Here is a 23,985-nt window from a genome sequence, read left to right on the forward strand (position 1 = left end):
GAGCTCCTGTAACTAAACCAAGTCAGCAGTAGCCTTCTAAGCCTCCAGTGAGAATAAACCTCCGAAGAGCAGTATAAATGAAAATAGAGCTTACACAAGTTTTCCCAGTAGCCTACGGAGAACATTCTAAGTTTACAAGCCAAAAACATTCTGAAAACTGCAGCAGACCTTCAGCACTTGGTTACTTCACCACTACAAACGTTGTTACACACTTTTAAGGACAGAAGTCTAATGAGGATAAATGAATACTGCAAATAACACCACTATTTTAATCCTGAAATAACCCTGAAATACTATTATGTTAGGTGAGTTTATAAAATTAAGAAGTTTGTGACAGTACGTGTACTGAGAAACTGTTCAAACAGGATAAATAATAATTCCCACAGAATAACCGGCTGAGGTAAACAGGTTTTTAAACATGGCTGGAAGATTATCATCTTGACTACAAATATACAAAAACATATCACAATTAGAAATGGAAAGAGAAAAGGGAATTAACATAAAGTTTACAACCAATTCTTATTTTTATCCTTTTGCACGTGAATACTGTGAATGATGCTTTCATACATTCTGAATATCTGATTCTTAAATTTAGTCTAGTGACAGCAGACTCCTCTATATAAATACTTGTGCTACTGCCATCCACTTAATGCTTTCGCATTCCTTTAACCTTTCTAAGATGCTACTGTAAAGTTCAATCATTTCCTTGTGTGCATTTCATTAAAAGAAAAACATTCCAGAATGAGGAGGCTGAGTTTTCTGGAACGACAGTAGTACTTGGAAGCAGAAGACTTAAAAACACAACTTCCAGGTGAATGTGAAGATTAACATTCATCCCCATGAACTAGCAAAAGGCTCTTCTGACAAGTCAGTTTGCAGAAGTTTAGTCTGTCTTCAGCCAGGTCTACCTTTACTTCTACCACACCTGAATTCTGTGGATTTTCCACCAAGTTTTTACATGTCAATACTTGGAAGATACTGGGGACTTGCAAACTTCACTGATGTACATTTAATTAGACATCTGGGAAGACAGGGTAAGTTAAACATATGCACCTCTCATTTTTTAAATAAGTGTGCAAATTTGTATGCGTACATGCAGAAGTTTCCAATAATCAAGTTCTCCGTACATGTTGAAAATTACATGACAAAGTGACATTAACTTGCTACAAGCCTGACAACAGCTCGAGTGTACATTTTAAAACAAACCCCAGAGCTTGCTTAGAAATGGTAATGTTTCTAGTTCTTAAAGTAGTACAGGAAATAAAATTTCAAATTAACTCCATCTTTTTCTCTTATCCATGGATCAAATAAGCCACAAATTCCTCCAGCGTTAGCTACACTGATGAAATCTTAGTACCTATTCTCATTCAAATCACGGTACAAATGGATATGAAAACACAGCAAAGGGAAGAGAAATAAAGAATGGATTCTGCAGTACATACATTCTGGTGGAAGTCTGTTCTTTCTAAAAGCAAGTCTTTCAGTTTTCTTTCTGCTTTCTGCCAAACTAAACAGGACTCCGTAAACATACTGACGAACTGGCCTATAAAGGAGAGCAGCAGGAGGCAGGTCTTTGTTGGCTTCATCTTCTATAGAAACGGCAATTTTGATTTCACCCTTTTGCATGAAAGAAAGCAGAAAAATATGACACATTACAGTGAGCAGAAGTATTTAGTAACTCAATCCAGCTCTGCAATAAATCTCATCTAGTCAAGAAAAATGCGATTCAGCAGTAATGTGGATCTTGTGTTCATGAAGGTAATGCCAGAGGATTACCCTGCAATCTACTTGCTTTCCTCCAGTAAGTCTCCAGGCTCCCGTTATCCCAGCTGCCCCCTCTTTCTCTTCTCTATCACACACCTTTTTTTTTTTTGGCTGGACTATCTGCAGGTGAGGATTACCTAAATATTGATCTTCAAATATAAACACTTTGAAGAGTGAAATAATACACAAGAAAACACAGTAATGTGCTTACAGGAAAACACAGTAATGTGCTTACAGACAGAGCAAATTGAAGCTCATATAGTTTTAAAATATCCATGCTGTCTAAAAACACCAGCCTGACTTTTTGGTGCAAGGATTTCAAACAGTATTGGAGACCAACTGTAAAAAAAACAACTTTGTGAGAAGACCTGGTCAAAAAACAGTAACTGGGAAATACATCAGTAAGGTTGGTTTTGAATTTATATAACATACATCCTCAAAACATTCTACGTTTTCTGTGTTTGCGCCTCCAACCATGCTAAGATTTTCTTGGAAAATGACTGACTTCACTGTATTGCTCTTGAATATCAGCCTTTATTTTCAACACTGACACACAAGCGCTCCATTTTGCTACTTTCACTTAAAAAAACCCTTTGAACTGTCCCAGTAACGAATACCATAGGTGACATCTTGGAGCGATGACATGAGGTCAGGTTTTATGCAGACAATGCTACTTAAAGGCATAAGTACGTCTGAAAGGTCTCTATACAGAACAGCAGCACAACCTGGAACACCTCTATGTACCTATTTCTAAAGAATCTCATAATTACACAACAAGCTGTCTTCCAGGATATCCATGGAATATTTCAGGTTCCCTGGGCATACCAAAAAAAAAAGAATTTCAGATAAATGGGGAAAAACATCCAGTCTCAAGTAGTACCAATTGATTTTTGATGCAGCCACCTCTAGTTTGACTTTTCTCCTCCGTTGTGAGTGGATTTCTCAAATGCAGGCATTTAATTCATTTCTTCCCATTGTGAGATACGTTATTAAAAATCAAGTAGTATTTAAATGTACTAAGAATATCTGGCAATGTGAAGTATGAAACAGAACTGGTATCAACAGCCTTCATACGCCTTTTGATTCTTTCCCACTTCTCTTCAGTAAAGAAGGCAAGTGTAAGAACATGACAGCAATACAAGCTGTGGTGCAAACCAAACACATGGGAAATGGGAAATCCAAAGCTTGATGCAGAAACTTTTTTTTATGGATTTCAGATCCCCACCTACCGTCCTTATTGCCTTCAACTGGATTTTTAAGATGAATACAAGTTAACAGGAACATGGCCAGTGCAGTTTTGCTAGATGCTGTACAAATACATTGAATAGGCTTGATGTAAGAGAACCAGTACTAAGGGTTTTGAACAGTAAAGAGGAAGGAGATTAAAGTTGTCTCATTCTGGGCCTCATCTGTTTGCACTTAGAAGGAACAATGAACTTAGGTCTTTTGGGACTAGATGAAGTTGAACACAGAGTTGTGTGGGAACACAAAGCTCTGGCTCCTTCCTGATTCCACACATGGCAGCCTCCAGCCAGGCTGAAACAGGTTCTCCCACTGCCTTCCAAGGTGTCCTCATGTGGCCATTCCAATAGGTAATTTTTACTGGACACACTGAGCAGACACCGCGTGAAAATGTCTGCAGCTTACCTGGGATCTGAAAGCTAGCACAGAAAATAGCCAAACCAAAAAAACCCAAGCCATCAGAAATGTTCTGCCAAACTAAGACAGAGTTCATCTGTAATTACATTTTAGGATTATCCAAAATTAGGGATGTCCCATAGCTGCTGTATTTCTATCAGGGCCAGCTACTGGGGATCAGATCGTGAGGGAAAACAATTTTAAGTATTTTTGAACACTGAAAATAGAAAAGACATGGCACCAACACCAAAGCACATAGGCAGAATTTTTCAGATGGAAACGGATGCTATATTAAAAAAACCCAACCAGACACACGCACACATCTATACACACACACAGAGACATATATACATATGGACGAGATATAAAAATATCTACACACATTCAGGAGAAATGATTCATTTTGTAAATAAACACTTCTGATTACAGTCATATTTATTGGAACAATGTACCAGACCAAATCAGTGCTTAGAAAACAGGGGGGGGGAACCATTAGAAGCACTAAAAATGGACCCAAAGACAAATAATGAAAAAGGATGTAAATTTATGATACTCTTTAGCCAGAAATGTAAGTGCAGTTATATTTACAGAATCATTATTTCAGAGTACATAATTTTTAAATGTCATACCTTGGTTAGGACATGAAAGATGTAGGGATACATTAACCCCTTCTTGTGCCTGTGCTCTGCCACTCTTAATACTTCAGGTGCTACAGGAGGTAATGGGGGGGTAGTAATATCCATGTGGTTTCTGGTGGGCATTGACAACAGGCACGGGATCTGTGGGTTACTGGTTTGGTTCCCTTTGCCATCAGCTGCCTGACTTCCTGACGAAGCACTAGAGGAACCTTCTGCCTACAACAGAACAGAGGAAATAAACTGCTTTTTGAACGTGTACAGAAACATACCAGGAGATCAGCCAAGAGACATAGCACATTTCCTTCTTCACCCGCAATGAAAATAGTACATCTTCACATCAATTGGCACCAGTTCGTAGAATACATTATCCAAAGCTGGCTAAAAGATTTTCAGAAAATGTAAGCTTTCAGCAATAGTTTGCTAGCAGAAGCACATTACCAAAATAAATATGGTAAAGCTTTAACTTATTAACAGCAACAGTAATTATTATTTTCTTCCATTTTTAATTGCACAATGCAGAAAGGGGACTGATGACCTCTTACTGAAAATGGGACTGATTCTTAACTAAGTATTTCCAAGATACTGCCAATTAAATGGTTAACTGACAGTCAAAGTCCATCATTTCTCTGGACATCCATTAACACATCCCCTCTCAGTTTACATTTCTAAATGAAGCAGAAAAATACTACATCGTTCAATTTAAAGACATTTAAAATACATAGTATCTGACTCAAAAGCCTTGTAAATGCTAGATTAAAGTGGCATTTTATTCCATTTCTAGAAACGTAGTTCACAAATTTATAGGAAAAGCATGACGCATAAAAATATACTGTAAACGTCCCAGTGAAAGAGCCTTTTGTAAGCGTTTATGTTGCACCCCTCATAGATACTGCCACAAAAAGTAGAGTTGTTCATTCCTAAAATTCCTTGTCTTCAAAACTGAAAGCTGTGTTCGCTTTAAGAGCTCATACTAGTTTCATGCCTATAAACTACGACAATAATATTAAAAACTTGAGACTGAATTTTAATTTGTTCACTCGAGGATACATCATGCACGAGCATTTTCATAATTTGTGTAGAGAATTTGACACGCTTCATAGGACTCTAAAAGCAAAGCTGAAACAGAAATCGCCAAAGCAATGAAATCCCACAGAAGAAGTCACATAAAAAAGCTGCAGCTTTTTCACTTCAGGTTCTTAGGAAAAATACAAACCTGCATGTCAAAACAAAATAAAAAACCCCACACAATCTCCAAAAACCTTTGGTAGGAAGGTGTATATTAATAAAAATAGAAAAATATCAAAGGAGCAATGTTATATTCAGATTACACTCTAAGCACACAATCAAAGAGGACATTACCGAGAGATAATATTTTATTAGAGTTGGCAAACCGACTTCATTTTATTTAAAAAAAGGAAAATATAGAGTGAGTAAAACCTGTAAACCAGAACACTTCTGACACAATATACTAATACAGAATATTTTTATAAGCACATGAAGTATCACAGCACTATTAAATCCATGTTATATTATCACGTCTTTCTTTATCAGAGAGGTTTAGCAGACCTGCCCTGTACTGGGGGCACAGAGGGAAGATGACAAAAGCCCCAAACGACAGCAATGCTCTCCCTGTTTGCACTGCCAGAGTTCCCCCTGCACCCAACTCCAGCTGTCTTCCAACACCCAAGCTCAGGAACTACCACACCTTAAAGTGTTTTTTTTCTCTTTAGTAATATACATCCACCCAAATAAGATGAGCATACTTTTGTCATGTATAATTGTGCAGTGAGACGACTACGAGCAAGGAATTTTGACAGTTAAATCAAGTGAGAGGAGCGCCAAGATTGCTGCTGCCTGTCCAATCTAGGCTGGATTTTCAGCACTTTACCTCAGAAATTCACATGGCTCATTCAGTTGAAAGCTTCAGGAAGTATTTATTTGTTTTTAATCATTAATGTATACCTCTCTAGGACTACAGAATATACTCACAATCCTCCCTGTCATGCTCAACAGATGCAACTGTCTTCTCTTGCTACAGGAGGCTGAAGAAGTGGTTTGATATTAAAAAAAAATAAAATAGGCAAGTAAAATTCACCAGCATTTATACATTAAATTGGATGCATTTAAGTTGGACTGCACACCTACACTAATTGGGCAGTATAATCTCTGCTTCTACAGCTCTAATCTCGTGTGTAGGACGACATGTCCCCCCGGCCATCGCCCCGCTCCGGGGAGGCACCTCTGGTCCCCTCCTTGGCAGGACACGGGGCTGCCACCAGGATACAGAGAAGAAAATGTAACAGGTCAAATTAGTATTTGCATATGGTGACTAATCCACAGGCAGCTACAGTTATCGTACGGGGCGTAGTCTGCAAAAATAATAACCACTGATGGATGAAATCATCAGCTTGATATTTTAAAACCAAGTTTACTGGAATTTCTATGCCAGAGGTACAGGGAAAACGTTCTGTGTGTCTGCAGCGTAACTCACTCGTGATTGGGGTTTTTGGACACATAATTAGCAGTTGGGGTACAGTTCCATCACAAAGACACCGAGATATTAAGTACAAATGCTTTGAGCGAACTTTTCAAACACAGCTCAATTGTGGAATACAGACCATCATACTCTTAATTTGACAACGCTGTTAAATCTTGAAGAAAATTAATAGGATAATGTTAAGTCTTTATCAAGGGCTTAGTTATCCCATCCTTACTTAATTAAGCAGTAATACATTCTAACTGGTCCCATGGAGCTACTTTAATATGTATTATGCGAAATTCCTACCAGGTGGTTATAAAGGACTTCACTCCTCAGCTGAGCGCGAATACAGCCACGCTGGTCTGTGGCCAACACCCAAAGGGGTGTTAGAGCTGCTCCTGCCACACTGGAGTTTCTGTGACATGGACTCTGAACCCAGGGACGCTCAGACTGCTACACTCCTTCGTAAAAATCCAAATAACGCACTACTGTAAACACGGGTGGCAGTATCTAAGGACGAGATTGTTGGCTAAGGAATAAACAAGCTTATTGGTTTTCTTCTATTTTATATCTAGTAATTTCTAAGACATTCTATTTAACATTCTTCATAAAAAAATGTGTAAAAGTTTACACTACAGATCAATATTGAAAGTACTACTCTGAGTTTGCGGTAAAGTTTTAATACAAAAGAATACATTGTGATGTTTAGAACTTGAGGAATTACCTTTGTTTGGTCTCCCAGCTCTCCACGCGTTTGACCTTCTGACTGGGTTCCTGTTTTTTCCCAGCCTATTTTGTTCCCACTGACATGGCTGAAGGATGACAAGATAAAACACAGTATTAAAGTGCTGTTTAAGATACAATGGGATAAATCCTTGGTGACTACTTTGGCTACCAGAACTATGGGCCAGAGACTGATTTTAAGGGATGCTATGTATTGGAAATGTCAATTTGCAGGAGTCTTGAAGATACTTTAATACTGACATTTATTAATTTACGCTATGTCAACATTTGGATTGTATTTAAAAGCCATATATTACAATGTTCATGCAGGAAACACTCTTCATTAAACTTAAATATTTGTCACTATGCCAAGTAATTTCCCTTGATTAGAAAACTATTTCTACAAACTGTGATATAAATGACACTGTCTAGATTTCAGTTTCTGAATTTATAAAATTTATAAAATGCATAACCTCTATCAAAAATGCTGAAAATACTGTTTTTTTTTCTAAAGCAGGTATGTTTCCAATGCTACACTGCATGGAAGCCACACAAACTTACTTGATTTACTAAGCAAGACACGTGATAATATTTAAAGTTGATAGACTGCATAAAAAAGCAAAGTCCACAACATCATGCATAATTGTAGACACATTCGGAACGTAATACCCAGTAGTAACATACTTATATCAGTACACACAACCCCAGACTTTGAGGCAATCACAGCCCCGCTAAGGCACCGAGCTGAGACTCTCGCACTACGCCCAAGGAGACAAAGGTAAACACAAACTGCCTCTGTTCAAATGTCCTTTTTGTAGGTCAGCAAGCAGTAATTAAATGAAAGTCTGCACAACTCGATTGCCAAGGAGAGACACTCGATCTAGTGGAAGTCAGAAATACTTGTGCGGTGACCAAGGCGCGTTAGCAGAAGAGAGCAAACCCAATTCCACTGCTCTGTTCCACGCACAGCCTGGCCATGAGGGCTTGGCAGTCCCTCTCCTAAATGCTGAATTTCTGACATTCACACCCCATTTCTTCGCAAAGCCACATTATCCCTAAATGTGACAAGCGTAAACACTACACATTCAGTTCAGTTTCAAAGTTTTTAGCTACGGATATTTTAATGAATTATGCTACAAAGCAGGAATATTTCTTTTATACAAAGTAAAGAACTCAAAGGCTTTATGACATTTACCAAAATCTCACTCTCTCTTCCTTTCATTAAAACATAAGGGCAGAAGTGGAAAAACACCCAACATTATTTGGTTTTGGATTTCTGCTTGTTAAGGAACAAAGCGACTATAGAGTCAACCATGGATGTGTTTGCAGTCAGAGTGACCTAAAACTATTTTCTGAAGGTCTATCATACCACTAATATTCAGATTTTTACCTTTCAGGGTATCAGTGAATGATTTTGAAAATAAATTTATTTTAACAGAAGCCAAGTAAGAAAACATTGTCGGGAAAAACTTACTTCACTGCACCTCCATTGCCTTCATCATTGTCGGAGGACGAAGATGTAGACGAGGCAGGAAAATAGGTTGAATCCACATGATTAGGGCTCCCACTCTGAGCTGGATTTATTGGAGAAGATCGTTCGTACAATGGCGTGTGTTTTCCTTCATGAGGAATGTTACTGTAGTTGTTCTGCTCAGAAAGACTTTTTCCACCTGTTTCCAGGGTGATGGCTGGCTCAGAGAGACTATATGGGTATGGGCCCTGCCCTTGAGCCCCACCCTGGTTGGACATCTGCTGGGCCTACAATAAAGTCATCTTTCTTAAGTGAAAGTAAGAAAAAGGCTTTTCTTTAAAAACAAAATACATTATTTAATCAAGTGGCATTTTCCAAAATGTACACGTTAAATCTCAGCCATTTTGGACACCCATAAAAATTGTTCTACCAGAGTCTGTGGCATCACTATAGCTCCCTCAGACTTATTCATGAGCGCCCACGCTAAAAAAGTTAACAATCCCTTTCCCACCTGGATTTTAATGTGATGAGCGCAGGAGGTTTCTCCCAAGTAGAAGGGCAGAGGGCTCTACTTACCACAGGTTTTGCTTGTAGTGAGGTCTGTGGAATGTTAAGCATCTGAGAAGGAACATACGGTGGCACTATCCCCGGCATACCAAACTGATTGGGTCTGGCTGCTGCATCGCAAACGGGGAGGGGGAAAAAAAAAAAAAAAAAGGAAAAACCCAAACACTCATGAAAACACTCATTATCTGACACAAATGTTGCCCTTTCTATCCTTTTGCTTCTATGGCTTACTTATTCTTGTCTGTTCGCATTACTGTTTTCTAGTCTGCCTTTAAGTCAGTTACATTCATTTTTGCCTTTTAATAAAAATACTTCGTAGGTTGTGAAGCTGATTTTCCTTCTCTCACTTTCTTGTATCTCTCCTTACTGCACATTTTTATTCTACCTGGGAGTCAAAGGAAGCTTAAAGAAATAAAAGCCCAAGAGATGTCACAATGAAGAAACTGGCAAAACCCATGTCGCACTAACACAAAATGCTGGCACTTTCTGTCATTTGAATGTTTGACCCAGAGGTCAAATGTGGGTCTTTGAATATAAATACAGATACCTCCAAAAAAAGGGAAGGAAAAATCTCTGTTTGTATGGTAACTGGAAATCCTCAGAAAATTTCAGCTCAAATTATGTGTTAGTGTTAAGAATGAGGTAGGTGCAGGAAATCCTGTGATTGTACAGTTAATGGTAAGCCTTGAGAATAATCTGCAATGCCCAAACAATTTGTGGCTGCAATTTAAGCAGGTATTTATGACATCAAAAAAATCAAAGATTATAAAGGGATTTCTAAAACAGGTCCAATAAGTCCAGTGAGAAACAGGAAATACGTTTTATGATTGTTTTACAGCTCCCTACTCTCAGGTGTCCTAACGCTGGAACCAACACAGCAATAGCGGTGAGGAAAAATCAGTGCCGGCTGTTCTCTTTTGGGGGAAAAACACAACCTCTGCGCAGATCCTGTGAAAACCTTCTTCTGAAACCCTGTATTCAAAGGACAGTGAAAATTGCCAGAGAATATAAACATTTTTGTAACATCCTGCTAACAATACTAATTCTGATTTAGGATTATCCCAGGTCTCAGTTAAAATGAAAAGCCTTATTTCTTTAATCACTTACCTAGGTAATGTGGTGGATGAAATGGCATAGGTTTATTAGTTGCTGAGTAATAAGCAACTGCTCGCTTAAATCGAGTAACTTTGTCATCTGTTCTAGACTAAAATAATGAGGGGGAAAAAAAAAAAATATCTGTCAGGAGCAAATCTAGGCAGGTAGCAAATCTGTAGGTCAGCACTCTACACCTATAGGTCACTGTACTGTAAAGTACTTTATGTATATTGTATCACATACAGAATTAACACTGACAACGCCTGAGGACTATAGCTCTACTCCAGCACAAGAAATATGTCAATCCACGGAAGGATAAAGTTTGAAAACACCATCTTCATGTGCCACTGATTCTCAATGACAGTACACAAAGCCACGCTACAAAATTCAAGAATTTAACTTCAAAGCACTGAGGGTAAATGCAGTGTTTTTACCTTTGGAAAGTGAGGGAAGTGAAATTAAGGTATATACAACACTGCCTATATCAACCGTTCTGATTACCAACTGATGCAACACTATTTTTATAGAATACAATTCTTCAACACAAACATATAGCACTATTGGTTTAAAAAAAAAAAAACAACACACACAAAGCAAACAAAACAATATTTTGCTTTATACTTTACCTGCGAATGTTGAAAAACATCTTTTGCTATGGCATCCAAATCAGCGGTGTCCTGAATATTGCGGACGTAGTCAGCTACGGCTTTGATCACTACGTCACAAGGTGGTAAAACTAACTGGTGAGCACGTACCTGTGCAAACAGACACACACACCTGTGTGAAACAACAGGACAGCCCAAAAAGCTTCAGTTACACAGCAGAGAGTTAAACTCTTTAGTTATTGTAAGTATATTCAACAAATTCCACGTTGCCAGATTTAGTATCTAAATATTTCACGGCCTTCCACCTTGTTTTCACGACTTCACCTTCAAGAGTGACTCAGATATTTTCCATCTATGGTATATTAATATATATGTGAAACCTCACCTTTATGTAAATATTTCCTGGTTAACTATCAGCTCCAACAACAAACAAGGTCAACAATGCTAAGTATTTTACTGCTTTCTAGTTTGTCATTTCCTGTAGTGCAGAATGATACACCTGATGTGGATACATCCATTTTTTATATATATATATATATGCCAGAAAATAATTTATCTTGACACAGTTAATATTCTGAATGTGAAGTGCTATCAGAATTAATGAAACAGATCCACTGGCAACCAGAAGATTCCCATGTACACAGGAAAGGAAGGATGTGAAAAACAAATGGAGGAAAGGAATATCTCAAGGAAAGTAATTTTCAAGATTCTACAGAAATTGGTCTAAAAACCACTATTTGAACATTATTTAGTTTAGTAAATAGTGTTTTCAATTTTTGTCTATTTCATTATCTGTAGCAGAATATACTCATACAGTTTCACATCATATATAACATTTCAGGCAAGGAATTATTTTTATTTCTTTTATGTTATACATTGACAAAGAATGATGTATGATTTCTGTTGTCACTCCAATGTGAGCACACTTTCAAGAATTTCAATATCCACATGGTGACAGTGCTGGTTACTCTTTTTGGAGACACAGGAAATTCTTAAGCTAATTCCACTGATAAAACATTTCTGATATTCTGGCATTAAAAAAACCTATGTTCTACCATCCAGTAACAGCTTTGTCTAATCTCCCATATTCACCACCTATTTGGAATGGATGAGAAACATGGCCTTAAATGCACACTAAAAACTTCCCTCGAGCTTATGACCTGAGCCCATAGAGACCATAGATTTTTATTTACAAATCAGGGTCCATGGTACAGTCTATTCAAGATCTTAGGAAAAGGACAAATTCCCATCGATTTGCTGGTCACTGACTCACGCTGTGGGTTTGAAAAGACAAGAATCACTTCGGAGTATGTAGCACAAGAGGTCTCACTGCAGTAAGAAAGAGCTGAAGAACTCTGCAGGAAGATGTCCAAAGCCCCTAGTTCTTTGGCCCGATCCCTTTTTGTATCCGCATGGAGAAAGGAACTGGACAGTCAGGAGACAGCGAGGATTTTTGCTTTTAACATATTTTAATTTGCCCATTTGCTAAGTTCAGTGATTCAAAACTTGGGAGATCATTATTATTTAACAGTTCTATTTTTTAAGACATGGGAAAATGTGAAAAATCTTTATATATTTGGTTTCTACACAGAGGTATCATACTTTACCAGAAAATACTGCAATTCAGCCTTGATAGAAATGTTTATGCAAAATTCTGATTAACACTTCATTAGTTTTATTTTAGCAACTTTGAAACCTGTATCAGAGCCCTTTTCTACTTTATATGGAGTCTACCATATGAAATTTTTTTCTTTCCTGACTTTGTTTGACTTCTTCATATCTAGACTAAGGAATTTTTGCCCAGATTCCTGTTTTTATGCATTTCCTTCTCCTAATGTATTACTTTTTTACACGTCAGGACAAATGTTCACTCTACATGACCATTTTCTACCAGAGATGAGCTCCACGTTTTATAAGTCTAAATTAAGAACAGTTCTGTTTAGTGCAGTCAGTGGTATGGTAATTATTTCTATTTCAGAGAGAGTGCATTCTGAATATATACACAACAATACTAAAGTAGCTCACATTCCTCTGTGAGCTCACAGTCACAAATATTGGTGATAAAATTTTGTGCCCCACTGCAAGCTGAAGCAATAGACTTTCTTCTCACTGGTAATCTAAGTTGTTTTCCGAACAGCTACCATTTTATTTGTAACAATTATACATCTCTAAAGCGGCTGAATCCTACCATGGCCATGTCACCTTAGATGTGCTCTCAGCAGAGTCCCTGGGAGAAGCCCTGTGTTACTACTTATTTAAATGTTTCTGCAATCTCTGCTTTAAAATTCAGTGAAAAGCGTAAGCAGTCTATCATTTGTTTTGTGTGATCTCCCAGATAGCAATATTTAATAAATCCTGAGCAGTCAGCATCAAGAGAAGCCATCCCATCACTTTAGCACTAATATTCAACTCAGATCCTACAAGTATAAAGCTCAAGTGAGACACGTTAAGGGCTTACAATGCACATCGCCCCCAGGTCAGCTGCTTTTAAACAAGCAGCCTAAAGACCTCATGGGAGCATGTTCTTAATTCCTGAAGTGAGACCTTCTCAAATTATGCACAGATGTAGAGACGTTTCAGAAATTTGGACTTTATTTTCTTTTATTCTGTTTCAGAGCCAGCCAGTCCGGATGTGAGAGCCCCCACAAAACTTTAAAATGTCATGACCTACACAGAAACCATAAAGGAGAAGTAAAGAAATAAGAGGTACTTTCCTGTTACTAAAGAAAAAAGATTTCTACTCATTTTAGAACTTTCCAGAAATCCAAAATTGTAGATTTGTTATTGGATTGTAAATAATATTTCTAATACTGTGTCCATTAAAATACAGGCTAAGTCTTGCTAAGTGTTAGGAATGGAAAAAATTAAGACTTAACAACAAAAGTTAGAGAAAACCTGTTCAGAGTTCAAACTTAGTTGCACGCAAACCGTTTCAGAGCAAAATCAGCTTCATATTTTACCAGTTTCTCATTGTAAGAGATTTCTTGCTAGAAGCTATTTTTTTTAATGCACTCCGAAAAGATTAAGTGGGGAAAGGAAATTAATTCTATGCAGGTATTTGTCAAAATGCAGCAGAGAGCAACATTACAAGCCCAGAAGCTATGAGATAAAAATGTCTTGGTTTTGACAAAATAATTTTGCAGAAATGCTTCACTGAAAGAGAACAGACTCACGTATGCATAACTCCACGGGATGATTATTAGGATACTATGGAAGGTACCTAAACTACACTTGGGAAAAGCTCCCCAATTCTGGGACAACTCCACTTGCTTGCTCTCTCCAGGAAACGCAGCCTCTAAAAGCTAATCAACAGAAGTACCAGTATTTACTGTTGTGCCTGCTGGAAACAGATAATCAGTTGAGTTTTATTTTCAAACCATTTAAAAAAGAGACCTCGAACATCCAGCTACTGTGAGATGACACACGTCAACATTTTTTTTTTCCACTGGTGAGAAAAAAGGCTGAAGATATGAAGAATAGTCCAAAAAATTGCCTGGGTTTTGTTATTTTTGTCTAGTATTTTCGATTAGAGAGCACATCCAAACCATTTTGATCTTGTCTCAGCCTTTGAAGGTTAGAAACATTTAATCTTACGAGCTTGTCACACATCTGATCTAATGACAACCTTTCTGAAGAGGCAAGAAGTTCCCTGGATGACTTAAAATCCTCTCAAATCAGCAAAGCTCAGTTTTTTCCTGAAGAGAGGGTTATTCAATTAGCATTTCTTTCTCCTCTCTCCATTCTGGTTGGGAAACTGACCTCTTTCTGCTGCTGATGTCTTGATAGTAACAGAAATGCACCCAACATGGAGATCATGTGCTAATAATTTATACACACAGGGCTCTGAGAAACCCAAATGGAAACAGAGGAACAAAAATGATGTGAGAAAGAAAAGGGGAGAGCAGAAATACAAGCCAAAGATGTGATACGACAGGCTTCATGTGAGACAACCTAGGTGACAACCCTGCACACCGTCACCAACTCAAGAGGTAGGCTGCCCTCCAAAAAGACTTGGACGAGCTGCAGGAAGGTGCCAACAATTAAAGAAATTCAACAATTACAAAAGCAAAGTCTTGCACCTAGGCAAAAATAACCCCTGGCTACTCCACAGGCTCGAGCTGTGCCAAAAGGGACCCGGGGCTCTTGCAAGAGAGCAACAGGGACACAAGCCAGCAGGGTGTCATGGCAGCAGAAGGCCGGCTGCACCCTGGGCTGTGGAGCAGGAGCACAACCAGCAGATCAAGGGATCTTGCTCCTCAGCGCTTGTTAGACCACCTCCACAGCATGGCACTCGGTTTTGGGCTCAAGGCAAGACATCAAGAACATTGAGCTGGTTCTGCAGAAGGCCAGCAAGATGGTTAAGGAGTTGGATCACTTGCTCTGTGAGAATAGGTTGAGGGAATGGGGCTTATTCAGCCTGGCTGAATTCAGGCAAGGCTTTGGAGATACCCAACAGCAGCCTCCCAATACTTGCAGGAAGGTTACCACGCACATGGAGCAAGGCTCTTCACAGTGGTGCACTGGGGAAGGGCAAGAGACAACAGATGTATCCTGAAACAAGATGGGTTCAGACCATACACACGGGAAAACGTTTTTCCCAGTGGGACTGTGAACCACAGAGCAGACTGCCTAGACAGGTTGGGCAGTCTCCAACCTTGGAGATTTTCAAGATTAGATGAGGCAAAACCCTGAGCAACCTGTTCTGACCTCAACCACGACATTGACCAAGCTTTCAGCAGGAGATTGAACTAGATAACTTCCCGAGGTCCTTTCTGGTCTGTATCATCCTTTGATGATCCTTAGCATCAACACAAAAAAAAAAAAAAAAAAAAAAAAAGAGACACTTACTTTAAGCACACCTTTGTTATCTGAGCAGCAGTAATACCTAAGCACCTACTCAGCATATTAGTCTCCCTCTGGCAGACACCCGCTGAAGTCAACAGGGAAAGAGAGGAATTTCCTAGAGCAATTCAGAGAAGGAGCCTAACCTGCATAGTTTGGATTGCTTTCTAGAAGCAGCTTGCTTTGCCTCTCTAATGAGATGAAACAACTGAGGAGATTTAGCTAACTAATTCTGCCAGGTAAAAATAGATGTGGAATATTGGACAGCGGGCATATCAAGAGTTTGCCAAAGAAAGTCCAAGGAATTCACCCTTTCAAAAGTACCCTAATGGGAAGATGATCCATCGCAAAATGAAGACGGCAATCTCATAGAGTTTCCCTCCATACTCCTCTTTTTCAAAACAGGAGATTGCATTAAGACTTGTTTCTAAGGTTACCTTGTGAATAAAGAGTCAGCACTTCTTCCGTGGTACGTGCTAAATAGATACTAATTCATTCCAGAGATAAGAAACTGCCCTCCTAATATCATTCTGATACTACACATATTACACATTGATCTTGAAGCTCCATCCCGTAACAAGCTCCACCAGAGAGACAACCGAATTGTTTCTGTCTTAAATGTAAATCTCAAAGCACACACGTAAAAAGTAGTACAATGCCAGTTTCCAAACAAGGTCTAGCACTCAAATTATTTCTCAGGAAGTCTATCAACTCCTTTCTTGTTTCAGCTTCAGTGAGCTCTGCCCTAAGTCAGGCAACAGGACACAAGCAGAGGTCTGCGCTTTTATTAGATGCATGACCTGTTTACACAGGGACATTTTGACAGACAAGACCCTGGCTCAGAACAGCTTGCAGGGTCAGTTTTTAATTCTTTTTCCCTTTCACAGCAATAGCAATTCAAATCTCTATATTTAAATTTGTCCACAGAACCTCTCAGTGTTGCTGAGGTGATGGCCATTGCTGGTGTCCTCTGAAAGGCAGAGCTTTTGATCCAGCATGAACTGAGAGGTTCATTTCCTTCGAGATGTGAACTAGGGATTCTTTGTTCAGGTTCCATTTCCCTTCATTTTTCCCATTTCAGCTCAGCTGGTTCCTACATGAACGCAACACCCTCATCTCCCTCTTCCAAACAGAAGTACAGGTTCCTCAGTTTTGCTTTTTTTCACCTATGTTGACACCTGAACAGATAAACCTGTTTTCTATCAGAAGAGGTACTACCAGTCTTCGCTAAGTTACACTTTTTAATTGGTGAACTAGCAAACCTTCTCTTGTAGGAAAAGCAACCATTTTGCTACGGCATAATAAAAGAGAGAGAAAGAACATAAACAGTACGTCACGCACTATCACAGGTCTCACTGAAAATCAACAAATCAGGCCATTGAGAACTGAATCCATCAGCTTTGGTGCTCAAGACCAGACTGTCTTAGATACAAAAGATGAACATCTTTACACAGCGAGAAAAAGTTTTCCAAATCCTGAACTGAATGAGGTGTGGAATTAGAGCCCTTGGTTCCCAAGTGTGGAGAGTGCTCAATAGCAACTCTAGATAGACACAACAAAGCGAAGTTTGTAGGTACAGCCCAGGGATGACACCCTCGACAGCCACAACTTCCCACCCCCATTTCCAGTTTTCCTGACAGCTCCATTTTTTGTAACTGTTCCGGAACCGCTTCTTGCTATCAAGCTTGTAGCTAATATAAACCTATCTTTTAGGATATTTTAAGCATTCATAAAATTTACAAGGAATATTGCTTTCTGCACATCTACGATTGACAGAAGAGGTGTCACGGAGCTGTAATGACATCACTGACATACTAGTATGTCAAATGACATTAAATTGAATTAATGAGCTACTGAAACAAGTTATCATTTCAATTCATGAGCACTGTTGAAACTGAAGCTAAAAAAAACCAAAAAACAAACAAAAAAAAACCCCACCAGCAGCAAGTTGTTCCATAAGCAGCAACCAATGAAGGTTGGTCTCCTGCAGACCTCTGTCATTGCTGCTTCAGCCCTTCTTCTTCTTCCTCTCCCTCTGACACCATTATCAGCCAGGAGACAGAAATGCTGTGCTGAGGCTGGGGCTAAACAAGTGGCTGGCAAGCTGCTGTGAAACTAAACAAATCCTGTCCTGTGCTCACCTTTTCCCTCAGTAAGGGCACTAATTTGGGTCTTTTTTCACTGGTAACAGGGTATCAGCTTTCAGGGAGCCTTTAACAGCCGAATGGAAACTGCTTTCAAATCTGATTAAGGCTGGCCAACAGATTAAGTACATAGAGGGAGGACCGCCTGAGACAGCCCAGTCACGCTCCCAGGAAACACGTTTCACTTCCTCAGCATGCCAGCTACAAAGCCCAGTTGGGGTTTCCACTGAAAATGCAAAACTTGAAGCAAAGATGACAAATATCTAACTTTCATTCTAGTCCAATTCAGTATGTATTTAAAAGGCTTTTCAGAAGGTCTAGGTGTCCAAAGTCATCTTCTGAACTGGCTGCAAAACAAGTTTACTCAGCCTAAACCACAGAAAAGTATTCGGAACATCTGAAACTTTATCAGCTGCTTTGAAAGAAGTTCTAAATTTTAAATTTTCAGTAAAAAATGAAAATACAGGCACACTCTTTCAGTCTTTCATTTTTTCATCTCAAGTTTTACAAGGAAGTAGCAAACACGCAGATTTTGTTTTGCCACTACAACATGCTGACACTTACCTTGCTAAACACAGGAGTGGCAACACAACAGGAGATGAGCATAACATCAAATTGTCACAGCTGTTCACTAGGCAATGCATGCGCAAGCCTCAAAAACTCTGCTGAAAACCTTCAACCTCCTTTTAAATTCTACCTTCAGTGAAATAAGTTACAATTTTTCAATGCTTAATAAACTTTTGGAACAGAAGGGGAAAAAAACCACCTATTTTTGTTGTAGATATAACAAAAAAGTCTTACAGAATTTACAAAAAGCAAATTGATTTGCTGCATTGTACACCGTAGGAGAAAGGAAAGAGATATGTCTATTGTGGCAGAGAGAAAGGTCACTATTATCCCATTCTCTGACGTGTCCAGTTTCCCTTCCATAGCTGTCTGCTTGGCAGACACACTGAGCAAGTGTGATGAAGCAGTAGAACAGACATAAACTAAGAGAATCAGATGCTTGTCTCAAAAAAAAAAAAAACACTACCTCCTGAAGGCCACCTTAGCCTTCTTGTGCAAACTATTCTCTAGCATATTTATACTTTAAGTGCAGAAAACTAACAATTAAATACAAGCTCACATCAGTAGAAAGTAAGACAATATGGTAGGAAGGTATCCAGATCGTTGCTTTTTACAGTTGAAGGACATGACTAAACAAAAAATTTCTGCTCTTAAAAAAAATAAGAAGAAAGCAAAAAGGTACATTCTCAAAGTAAAACCATGCTGAAGCTACGAGTGCATGGCTTGTGTAGCTGAAGGACACTGGGGGTGATGACAAAGGCTAAGTTTAGCCTGGTAAGGCTATAATCGCCCCAGGTATCCTCTGCAGTCAGAGAGGGGCTGGGATACCACAGGGTGAGGGAGAACACGAGCCTTGCATAGCTGCTGTGAATTACCCTAGTACACTGCTCTGATTATCTGTTATGATTGATTTCAGCTTAATTGCCAGTAGTGACATTAAATTTGTACCTTAAGTGAAGCTAGTGGATGTTCTGGACCAAGTAAACTCCAATGAAAGGAAGCCAAATCTTCATCAGGTAGAATATGATTACCTAGAACATAATACAGAATTTTATTTAAGTACACCATAAAACATTGCATATTGATTCTACGTGCAACAAAACAAATTTGCAACAGCCCTCAATTCCCAATCAACAGGATTAACAGAGATTAAACTTGTAGATATTTTTTTGTTACTCCAGAAAAACCTAATTACTGTGCTACTGCTGCAGCGAGAGAAACTTCTCTCTGCTCAATGAGCTCTCTTCCATCGAACCCAGTGCACTTCCTGAACAAACAGAGCAGGCAGGACACATAGTGTCAACCTCAACCTGGCGTACCCTGTTAGGGGATCCTCACAGGGGTGTGGTCATGGAGGTGCACCAGTGTAAGAACACGCTTTGCTGCTCTTCCCAAAGGGAAAGCCCTTCCCACATCCCAGCACGTGCCCTTACGGATCCCCGTGGGAGCTGCCCCTGGAACCCACACTCTGCTCCATCATGCAGTGAGGGGCACGCAGCAAGCCCCAGGAACGTTTATCCAACCCTCAGGAATGCAGGTGGCTCCAATGACACTCCACAGTTTCACAATTCCTAAAGTTTCTTTTGCCAACCTGCTCAGGTCAGAGAGAAGCCCGAGCTGGCAGCAGCGAAGTCACCGGGAGATTCCACGGTTGTCCAATGAACAGAGGCAGTGGCTGCATTTACCAAGCTGTTCATACCAAATGGGAGATGACTCTTTTCCCAAAGCACACCATGCTCAGGAAAAATCTACAAAAATTCTTACTAGAAATTATTTCAAACATTTGAATTAATTGAAGACTAACTAATCAGCCACTGACAGAGTTCAGTGTCTGATCTAAACTTTATGTGGAACTAAACAGTGTATTACTACACTTCTGGTTGAAAGCTTAAGGATATTTTCAGTATCTGGCTTTACAGAGCAGCAGCTTAGCAGGGAATGTATAGCTCTCATTGCTGTTAATATATTTACAGCTTTTTTTTTTTTAAATTTCAGTTTGGACAACATCTTATACTCTCACCTACTCAAAGAATATGACAGGGTTCTTTGAAAATGACAACTTTCTTAATATTTTGCTTATAAAATACTTTAGTTTGCTTTTAATGCTCTTTACCGTGTGAAAACCAGGACAGCCGTCCATTGCAGAGCGAGAAGTCTTTGCGTCCAATCAATACTTCACCTACAGCTGAGATCTCCAGCAAGGAGACATTATAACCTTTATTCATTAAGAGCTAAACTTTAAACTCGCATCAGAAAGATTCAAGAAGTTTGTACGCAACAGCCACACTCTTTCTAATCTAATCAAGGCAGGATTAGACAGCCTTTATAATGCAGGTCTGAAAAAATTGATTACAGCCAGACCACTAGACAGTTTTGTGATAACTAACAATAACTCCTGCAGATGCTAAGATCACCTTTGAAAACAGTCAGAGCTTCTCTCCCTTCCACCAAAACCTCGATCACGTTTGGTCTCCATCTGCCATTTCAGCTAACTCCATCCCCTTGAACACACACGACAGCCTGACCATTTGATCAGTTCTCACCACATTTTGAACTGTAGGATTTAGGATGCTGCAGTGTGGCAGTGTCTTCTGTAGTCCAAACAAGCAGCAATGCCTGTACTTAACTTACAGAGTTTACAGAGAAACAGACTGAGACTACATAACTAAACCCATCCCTCCGTACTGTCACAGTGGGAGAGAGATCAGCATTACATAAGCAACCTCTATTTCTTGACCTGGCTCAACAACCTCAACATATATTGATTTTCCCATTCTAATGGCTTATTACAGTGTACACCTTAGGTTTTTTTAAAGCAATTAGATACTAATTGAAGCCACTGCCCTTTCTAAAGAGTTCACTGAATTACAGCCCTATACCTCACACTGTGTTTGTTTTTCTACTGCTGAAGCTTGGGTTGCGGGTTTTTTTTAAATAATTTGAAGTATTTGAGTCAAAATTTACAAAAGAACCCAAAGCAATTCCCTGTTTACATCAACAGCAGGTAGGAAAGAACTTTTTAAGAGCGCACTCTTAGAGGACACGTTTTAACTACCCATGACAAGGATACTCCTTTTATAATAAAAGCTAGAACTATAAACCACTCCTGCATGGAAAGCTGTAAGAAGCAAAAAGCTATAAAGCAAACCAACCAACCACACTGTATACATAACCTTCTCAGAAAGTAACCTTTAAGAACTTGCCTAGTTGGTACAGTCAGAAAATATTTTGCTGGAATACCTGAATAGTATCCCCGAACATAACTCATTCCCAAATAATTTGCCATTGAGAACTTTTTTTTTTTTATTTGACTAGTTCAGTGGTGTTCCTCAGGCCCCTCACAGTACTCAATGTTTGGCTGAATCATTCCAAATTTTTTTCACTTTTCAGCATGCCCAGATTGACCCTTGAAGTTAATGACAAGAAAGTATCTAAAAACAAAGAAGCTTGAGTTTTCCAAATACAGGGAAACAGATTTGCAGACCTGAAGCTGAAAACTGATACAACTGCTGCGATAGTTTTGCCCTTCTGTAAGTGTAAACATTAAACCAGCAGCCTAACTGCAATTATTTCAGAATACATTAATTTATTCCTAAACAAAGTACTAGCATGAGGAGTTCCACTGATGTACCCAGAACAGAAGAGTTATGTAACAGGTTCATACACCTCCCCCTCTAATCAAGCACTCACTCCTTCCCATTGTGATTTTCTTCATGCTAGTTACAGGTTCAAGAGACCCAAAGAGGCCCCAGAACAAGGGCAGAACAACCTGTGAACGCAGACAAGCCCTCAGATATTAAATAAAAATATAAAAATTTTGATTTGAATGAGCTACCCTGCTTTAAACATACACCATGCTACACAGTTATATGCATAGCTGCATTTAGTATTTTATTAAAAAAAAAAAACTGGAGTCACTATATTCCTAAGGTTGGAAAAGTTAGAAATAAGTTGCCTAAGTCAAACAGTGTCTGTTTGTTGTAAGCTTATACAACCATTATTTGTATCACCTACCTTCCCTAATACTCACTAAATGCAAAAAAAACCAACTAAAACAACCAGGAAGGCCTCCGAAGTATTTCCTCTTCTAAGCCTGACTTCCATAAACTTTACTCTATTTTGCTTACTCATACTGAATACACACACAAAAGAAATGCAAAAGAATACACAAAACTAAACTTGCAGCTGAACTGGGTTTTTTTAACCTTTGTACCAATTTGGGGGGAAAAAAAAAAAAAAACAATCTACAAAATCTCTCTTCAGCGATCACATGAAATGACCTCAAGTTTCTTTCTCCCAAGAGCAAGCTGAAAAACATTTTGTCGTGTAACATATCAAGAGAGAAATATTCAAGAGCTTCTTGTATATAAAACTGGAAAACCTTCAGAAAATTTACCAGAATGTTTTTCACCTTCCATTTAATATAACCAAGCACTACCTCAGCTGGCCATGCAGCTGCAATTCTGTGACAAGTTAAAATGATGTCGTTCACATGTACTTCACATTGATTCCATAAAGCATATCTGCAACTGTGAAACTGCTGCTCAAGCAGTGATTCTTACTCACTGAATTAGCATGCAACAACTTATTTATAGACTACAAAACAAAGCTCAGCAATAGTGGTCTGTCCTGCTATTTACACAGAGGTTTTGTTTTAAATTGCAGCTTAGCCTTCATCTCCCATTCCTCCCTCCAGCCAGGCAGGCAGGTAGGTAACCACCTGGAGATGAATAACGTACACTGACAAAAAGCAACTTCAACTACTCAAATACTTGTGGGTTTCTGCTGTAAGGTGCACTGGTTCTTTCCTTCTTACCACAGAAGGTACCTGTCTGGACAAGAAACAATTTAATATTAAAGGCTACTAAAATAATAGTATGCTAAAGCAATAATACATAGCTTCTCTCATTCACAGCTTTCAAATGAGAAGTTTCATGCTTTTATCACGTACCCGTAGTAAAACACAAAGTCAGGGAGAAAATAAAAAGAAAATCCAGTTTTCTTAATTTGTTTGCTGAGTACAAGATCAAGAACATGGCTGCTCCCTGCTTATTTACCCAAAAAGAAGTTAGAATGCTGTTTTAAATAGATCTTACTCATTGGAGTCACCTAGTAATTAATTCGCTCTTCTGAAAGAGCATGACAGCTATTCTCTACCACTGCTCTGGAAATACAACGTATTAAAACTGCCTCATTTAAGCAGAGATGTGAAACTCAAGTCCTTCCTAGCAGGGCTCCTTTAGAGATACTACAGCATTCAGCATTAGAAGCAGGAGCACTAAGAAACCATCCAAACACCACTAAGGGAATGGTAAGATGCTGGTCACCTGTAATTTCAGACATGTGGATTTTCAGCCCATTATATAGTATAAGATATTTCTGGTGCAGCTCATGTGCTGTAGTGTCTGGCCAATACTCATTTCTGAGGGGGAAAAAAAGCCCCCGCAATTCA

General features: G+C 39.0%; 1 protein-coding gene across 3 annotated transcripts in view; it reads right to left on the minus strand.

The window, feature by feature from the left end:
• Positions 1–23,985, minus strand: part of FAM120A (family with sequence similarity 120A) — a 53,312-nt gene that overhangs the window by 22,458 nt on the left and 6,869 nt on the right. For 2 of the 3 annotated variants that reach the window (XM_014951531.1, XM_014951533.1), the window contains exons 3-10: positions 19,482–19,564; positions 11,002–11,130; positions 10,388–10,484; positions 9,290–9,390; positions 8,717–9,000; positions 7,244–7,331; positions 4,032–4,256; positions 1,443–1,617 (exon numbers count right to left, since the gene is read on the minus strand). In XM_014951531.1, the coding sequence (XP_014807017.1) occupies positions 1,443–1,617; positions 4,032–4,256; positions 7,244–7,331; positions 8,717–9,000; positions 9,290–9,390; positions 10,388–10,484; positions 11,002–11,130; positions 19,482–19,564 (1,182 nt within the window). The remainder of the gene's footprint in view (positions 1–1,442; positions 1,618–4,031; positions 4,257–7,243; positions 7,332–8,716; positions 9,001–9,289; positions 9,391–10,387; positions 10,485–11,001; positions 11,131–19,481; positions 19,565–23,985) is intronic. The other variant, XM_014951532.1, reaches the window with a different exon arrangement.

The sequence above is a fragment of the Calidris pugnax genome, unplaced genomic scaffold (assembly GCF_001431845.1).
Source record: "Calidris pugnax isolate Ruff unplaced genomic scaffold, ASM143184v1 scaffold203, whole genome shotgun sequence".
Classification (NCBI taxonomy): domain Eukaryota; kingdom Metazoa; phylum Chordata; class Aves; order Charadriiformes; family Scolopacidae; genus Calidris; species Calidris pugnax.